Below are 7,730 nucleotides of genomic sequence, written 5' to 3' on the forward strand. Positions count from 1 at the left end.
GTTGTGAGACGATTCCTCATATCATTTTAAAGCGGCGATGTACAGAATATCACACAAAGATATAGAAGAATTTATATAAAAACATTTTAGATCAATAAACCTAAGCAATAACACATAAATAACATTTACAGAATTAAATAAGAACATATTTAGGGTTTTCCCAGGCCACCACACACATCCTACAAATGCAGTTGATAGATGCAATAGTGAATCCACTGCCATAACCACATTGCACTTATTTATTGATTATTCTCCAGATCCTCAGCATGTCCCCTCATTTCCCCTTTCCATTAGGCTATTGACGTTTTTCAGAAAATAGATATGACGAAGGGGGTGTATTTTATCACTGCGAGCGAGCTAAGCAAAATAATGATAGGATGAGTGAATGTTCATGCATCTATATTCACACACTGCTTTTGAGTAATAGTAAGGTATCACCAATAATCAGTTTATGATGATTCAACAGCATACCGTCTACAAAAGCAATTATTGCGTACTATTTATACATGAATGGGTTTATTCATTAGCAGTAAATATGCTGAAAAATTTTACAACAAAAAATCGCAATGTCTCATCTGTATTTATTGGCATTTAAAGACACATATGCTTCTTGCTCAACGTTCTTGATCATTAATACATATTTTTTCCTGGTTAGTGCCCGGTATGGACACTGGCATAAGAATAAGACCCCTGGAGAGTACCGCACTGGGCCACGTGTCATTGTCTTCATCATTGGCGGAGTGTCTTTTAGTGAGATGCGCTGCGCCTATGAGGCCACACAGGCCAACGGCAAATGGGAGGCCATCATTGGTGAGTGTGTAGTAGTACTGTGTTCTTGCAAGGATACATTTACATACATTAGCCTTTACATACATTGCAGACTATTTTAAAGGTCTTAATTAATAATGACACTGACATGTCCAAAGTCTTCAGAGCAATACTCTAGCTATAGGCTAGAAAATAATTTCCTGTTACTGTTATTTAACACAAGTATTTTTTTGCTTTGCCTTTTTTCGCTGTGTCATCACTTTGGTTTGCTTTTCCAAAACTACTGCAAGACAATATCACAATCTGATCACGGAGCCAACACAAATTAAACCACTTGAAGCTATTTTTTTGCCAAATAGTTCCATGAAACCCATTAGAACTGTTGGATTTTATGAGTATAACCTAACTAATCCAAAGTCGGTCCAAAGTAATATTATTTACAAACCTGCTGGTGTTTAGGCATATGAAATTTGATACAGTGTTTAGGTCTAACACAATGACATTAATAACATATTTTGCTCTAATATAATATATTGCTCCAAATATTTAGTATTCGAGGTGGGTGTGAGTCTTATTTTTGAAATAGAGTTTAAAGGGATTCTTTTGTGTTGGGATGTGCCCAAAAAAATACAGTTGCTTCAAGTATAAAAAAAAAAAAACTAGGAACTTAATAAAACTCATCTTGGCCCTGACCAGGCAGTTACTAAGGATGAATAAAAATGCTTTGTAAATGTACAGAAAATGAATTGTTACATTCATGTGAATGAATGTAATTTTTCTTTATGTAAGCTTCATATATGAGCGCTTTCCTGCAAATAAAAACCTCCTGCTCATGTGACTCTTTAAATAGTTTCACTGGAAAAGTTGAAGAGAGATTAAGGGGAAAATAAGGAATATTTTACACACGGTTTACTGGTTTTTAACACAGGTGTGAGTCGACCGTAATTAATTTTGCACAAAGCTAGAGTCTGGACAATCGTGAGTTTGATATTTCCTTTATAGAAGCCATACTCACTTGATAGTACACTGGTAAGCTGGCTGAGTAGTAGATTTGTGTTAAAGGTGAATGATGTCGGATGAACACAGGTGTTTGGAGTAATATACACACTGTGAAATGTCCCATTTCAGATATACTAAATAAATAACTAAAATATCCCCAGGATTGGAACGCTGTTTGATCCACCTGTTTGTATGTGTGCGACTGCTTATATGACTACAAGAATGTCATTGACATTATATGTATTCAAATGATTTTCCTTGAGTTAGCTGAATGGTAGGAAATTTACTTTCATTCAAATATTACTGCTTATAGAGAGCAAATCAGTCATAGTACATAGTTTATATTAGCTGGAATGGCCTTAACATGAGTTATCTCTATTTAAGTCCCTACATGCTGGGGTTCATTAATATATAGTGAGAAATGGATGGATTAAAATGGGTGCTTAATGCTTTTTTTTTTTCAAAACAACCGGAAGGTGGCGAAAGGAGAAAAATAGGGATGCTTTGTCTGATGATAACCGAGCGTGAAGCCACCTTTGTTCCTTCGCAGGTTCCACCCACACGCTCACCCCTACCAAATTTCTAATGGATCTACAGCATCCCGACTTCCGAGAGTCCACTAGGGTGTCCTTTGAGGACCCCGTTCCCTCAGACGAATGAGTGAAAGAGGGAAGGGAGGGAAAGAGAAAGAGAAAAAAGAAAGAGAGCGAAATCACACTCTGACAAAGTAAAGGCAGCCGCTCGAAGAAGCCCTTTCTGAATCCCCACAGCACAAGGGTTTCTTTTTCCTCCTTACTTCCAGTTTTACTCCCCATCCCTGCAGAGATGAGCGTTTGACCTCCGTCTCAGTGCATGGAGAAACTGCCAGTCTAAAGAAGGCCCCACCCACTGCCATTTAGAGACCAATCAGTGTTTGTATCAGAGCCCAGCAGATGATGTTGGTCATGATTGATGGATTCTCTGACATTTAGAGGTGCAGTGAGTGGAGCCTCTTTGGAGCAGCCATGCAACGGGTGCTGACTCCATCCCTGCCGTTCCCATTTCACACAACCGGGTGGATTAACCTGCATTTTTCCTAGCATACGCCCTCTAACCCTGTGATGCCTCTTCTTCTTCTTTGGGTGATGAGGAGCTTCTACATTTGCCCACCCGAAATTTCATATTTGTCATAATTATAATTGTTTTTTTCCCCCAGATTAATCTACCCTACAGATTAATCATATTCCAGTTCTTTTTGAATAACCACTCGAGAAAATCATTTGCATCTGATTAATAAGAGAGCCCCTTTTCCTTGATTTTCAGACTGAATTTCTGCAGAATAAATTCAAAGATATCTATTTTTCTTTTCCCTTTTATTCAAACAACCACACAAACCACGTCTACATGAGCAAGCAGGCGTCTGTGCTGGTCGCACAGCAATACTCTGTTTGGATTACTGCCATATTACCAATTTCCAAATTGCTACATTACTTTTATTTTCTGTAGCAATTCGGCTAAGTAACGTGTGACATGGCTGCAGATGCCAAAGCTTGAAATGTAGCTACATTCTCTCGATATGCTTTAACATGTAGATTTTCATGCTGATATTGATTTTGATTAATTTATTGCTAAAAACTGTAAATTACTTGCAACATAGACAAAAACCTTTCAAATGAATAATTACAGTACAACAGTATGCAAAATTATGTTTGCTATGTAACATTTTTTGGGTGTTTGAACATCTTTCAGACAAAAAGACATACAAGCAAGTAAAAATATCTTTAATGTAGACAAATATAGCTAGTGTTTTTAACTATAAAGGTACAGTAAACCAAATATAAGATTAGTATAAATAACTTGAAATAAGTTCAAATATCTTGTGTTTCTTTGTAATTCTTGTAGGTTTTTTGTTTTTTGTTTTTTTTTGTAATCTTCGAATAATACTTCATCAATTTGAACAAAATATTAAAGAATAATCATTTGTAGGTCATGTGTGACATGCACAGAAACCTGTAATGCTTTTCAGTTATAATTACAGTACTAAATTTAATATTCATAAGATCACAGTGCTGTATAATTCTATTGGTGTACAATTCTGGAATTTGATCAGGGTCAGGTCATTTGGTTCTGCTTGATTTATTTGATCCATTTTTTTCCTCTGGCCAGAATCTCTGACTGTAATTCTAGTCATACATTTAATATTTAATGTGTTCAATATGCAATATATTTCTTATTTAAAAACAATCCCCAGGGGGTTTGTATGGAATCTATTACTAATATACAAAATATTATTGATAAATATCCTTATATTGAAAAAAAAAACCCAGGATAACAATTGCTTTGGTAAAGTTTTCTAAAAAGATACAGCTTTTTTAAATTGTTTGGAAGGAGTCTCCAGTACTAGAGCATTGCAATAGTCAGAAGTAAAGCTGTCGAAAATAGTTTGTTTAAGAGAAAGTTTTCAAACGTACATGATACACGAACTAACCTGTTTCTCAGATGTCCCACAACAATAAATATAACTTTAAATAGGTAAAATAAAATCCTTTAATTCCTTACACAGTCTAAAATTGCATATGCATGGCAGCTCATTTGTTATTGCTCATAAATGTAAAGAAAAAAATAAACACCTCACTGTTCATTCATTTGAACTAATAAGTCATACATTCTATTGTCATTTTACATTCCTCAAAGATAAACCAAGAAACTTCATATCCTGACATTCATACATACATAGTTGCCTAAATATCCATGTACAAAGGCTGTGTTTCTTACAGTACATACAGAATATCTCACTCCTTTTTTCTTTAAACTGGTTTATCATTTTCGGGTTTCTCTACATGACAACATCTGCAGTATGCCAGTCCTAACCCATACTGCTACATATTCAACACCTACTGAACTATATCGGAACCATTTATAGTCCACCAGTAACGTTTGTTTCGGTTCTGGCATTTTATCCGATTTTTGTCATCTAGCTTGTGGTAGAGTGTCCATTGTGATTCTAGCCAGATCACAGTAAAGCTGCATGTTTATTGGATTTGGTGGACACCTGGTGGACCCAACCCTGGATTTCCATCACTTCTTAATTATGTATAGTACAATACAGTTGTAGGTGGCATTTTGTAGATAATAGATACATTGTGTGTAAATTGTCTGATATCCACTTCACTTCAACCTGATGGTAGTGTATTTCACTTACAGTATGTTATTCTCAGCGAGATTATTTCATAAAGAAAATAATAAAATAAAAAATGATGTGCAGCTTTGCTAATGAAACAAACAAGTACATTCAAGGATATAGAGAACTGAATCAAGCATTTGTTCCAGCTGGGCAACAAGGAGCCTGAACATTTTGACAATAATTGGAGATTTTTGCAAAATGAACCACAATAAAAATTACATTATTGAAAAAAGAATGCAAATTCCAGGTGGCACAATTGATTGATTAATTGTGATTAATATATATTTTTTTCTGTAGACGAAATGTGTCTTCAGCTATTTATCTAAAATAGATCCAAATCTATCTACTGAAGTCACGAGTCGATTTTTTTCCATTCTCTTTTTCATTCCTGGCTTTAGTTTTTGTCATTTCCTGGGCATGACGCTGCGATTTATTGCTCATGTATATGTATAGTGTAGATGACTACTTATTTTGCACACATATCCTGACTTTGTCTCTTTCCATGTAATTTTATTGAAGTGATACATTTTTTTTTGAGCGTTTAATCTCCTGCATGCTTTTTTTATTTTTTTATTTTTTTTATTTTTTTTTACATTTCTTTAAACCATTCTTTAACCGAGCTTTACATCAAACAGATACAACAGCTGAAAACACATTTGGAGGTAAAATGAGCTAGCCTGTACTATTCTAACCTTTGCGTTGTTTTCTGTTTCTTTCACGGTCAATCCTGCAGGCTCGACCCAAATCTTCACCCCAACCGTGCTTCTGGACGCACTCAAAGGCATGAACAAACCAGACGAGGAGCCGACAAGCTAAAACCCACCCTCTCTTCTCTTCTATCTGATCACCCAGTTCCCTCGCTCCTATATTTATTGTGTATGCATCTTGCTTAAGAAAAAAAATGTTTAAAAAAAAAGGACGAAAAAAAAAAACCCAACAATGGAATCACTGACTTAAAAAAAAATTGATATAAATATATAAATATAAATAAATAAATAAATATATATATATATATATATATATATATATATATATATATATATATATATATATATATATATAGTATGTCGAAAAGCAAAAGAATCATTGTAAGTATTCTCACGTTTTACAATGGATGCAAATGTTTAAACTGCTGAAATAAGGTTTAAATATTAAAGGCCGTTCAAAAACAGAAAGAACCAAATATAGATATTAAGATTGATATTGGATGCTCGGAAATGTGTAAATGGTAGAAACTTAGATTGTCTGTGTGATTTGGTATGGTTTGTGGGCGGGACAGTCGTGTGTATGTGAGCGCCAGTCGAGAATTTCCTATCATTTCTCTTGCTTTACGACGAGACGAAAAACCATTGTCGTTCGTCACGCTATATGATGAAAGCTCCGGTTTTAGATTCGTAGACGTGCATGCCATGGAATCTTATTTGTGGCCATTGTGAAATATGAGGTGGAAAAAAAAAAGATTTTGACACTGACTGAGAAAACACGTCACATGTCAAGTGTAAATAGCTCCAGAATGCAAATATCAGCCTCCGCTGGCCTCTATCTAATCGCCAGGATCTTTTTGTTGTTTTGCTCCGCAGAGAATTTCACGTTTTAGTGTCAAAAGGCCGTTGCTTGCAAATGAAGAATATTCTCAACAGAAAAAAAAGGGCCAGCTGTACTTCAGTATTGTATCCTGTCCGATTAAAGTCTCATCATTGGCTAGTAAACGATGTTTATCTGGGCCATGCACTGAGTAGTGTGATGTTGTATATGCCATATGTTGATGTTTTAACGTCTCCCTGTTGACTTTCTGTGAAGTAGTACTTTTTTTTTCCTTTCAATAATGCGAAGCCAATGTGTTTGTGATGTTCGAGCTGTAGTTGTAGTAGTAACCGAAAAAAAAAGATATTTGGTTTGTCTGTTTGTTAGTGCAACGTAACTCTTCCACTGGTGAATGGCTTCGCAAAGATATGTAATCCCTTCTCTTCTCTCTCTCTCTCTCTTTTTTTTGTCCTTACCTTTTTTGATTTTCCATTTATTCTATTTAAATGCCTCTGCTACAGCAACCCGGGTTGTATATTGCACTATATGAGTTTTCTGTAATGCGAATGCTTGGTCATTTTTAGTCCTTTTTATTTATTTCATTTTTTTTTGCTGTTGTAAAAGCAATGTAGATTTATATTGAAATTTATTTATCAGAGAAAATATTAAATAAAGAAGTTAGTCTGTCTTTAAATCTGTTTATCTTCGCTGGGATTTCATGTTTGCAAGCGTTGAAGCACAAAATAAAAGTTAACTTGATGTGTACTGATGAAATAAGACTGTCCAATAAATTGGCTTCCATTGCAGCAAAGAATCTGTCTATTTTTCTACACACATTTTAACACACACTTCAACAGAGGCCAATTAAAAGTCAATTCTGCTTGCACAGAAAGTGCAATAACAAAAGTTTGTGGATGTCTGACCATAAAATTGTGTGGTGTTTGAACATCCCATTCCATATTTAGTGCCCATTTGATCTTAGAATTCCCTCCACTCTTCTGGGAAGGTGCTCAACTAGATTTTGGAGTGTGCTTGTGGACATTTGTATTCATTCAGTCACGAGGGTGTAAGTAAAGTCAGGTGCTGATGTAGGTGATGTGAGGAGGCCAGTGTTCACATTTATCCCAAAGGTGGAACAGATTCTGGTGTCCTTGTTCAAGTGAAGGGAGAGATGAATGCTACCGCATCCAAAGACATCCAGGTTTTCTGAAACTTTTGTTTGTTTATAGTGTATAATATGTTTTACTTGAAGACGTCTTTGGAACAGCATCAGCAA

General features: G+C 35.3%; 1 protein-coding gene across 4 annotated transcripts in view; it reads left to right on the forward strand.

The window, feature by feature from the left end:
• The window catches only part of stxbp1a (syntaxin binding protein 1a), a 31,067-nt gene extending 23,810 nt beyond the window's left edge, over positions 1–7,257 (forward strand). For 2 of the 4 annotated variants that reach the window (XR_014537148.1, XR_014537149.1), the window contains exons 18-20: positions 656–810; positions 2,318–2,494; positions 5,664–7,257. Coding sequence is in view for 2 of the 4 variants with exons in the window: in XM_083564121.1 (XP_083420247.1) it covers positions 656–810; positions 5,664–5,746 (238 nt within the window). In the remaining 2 variants the exon portion in view is untranslated. The remainder of the gene's footprint in view (positions 1–655; positions 811–2,317; positions 2,495–5,663) is intronic. The other 2 variants (XM_083564121.1, XM_083564122.1) reach the window with 1 other exon arrangement.
• The last annotated feature ends 473 nt before the right edge of the window (positions 7,258–7,730 follow it).

Source organism: Silurus aristotelis, assembly GCF_946808225.1.
Source record: "Silurus aristotelis genome assembly, chromosome: 16".
NCBI lineage: Eukaryota > Metazoa > Chordata > Actinopteri > Siluriformes > Siluridae > Silurus > Silurus aristotelis.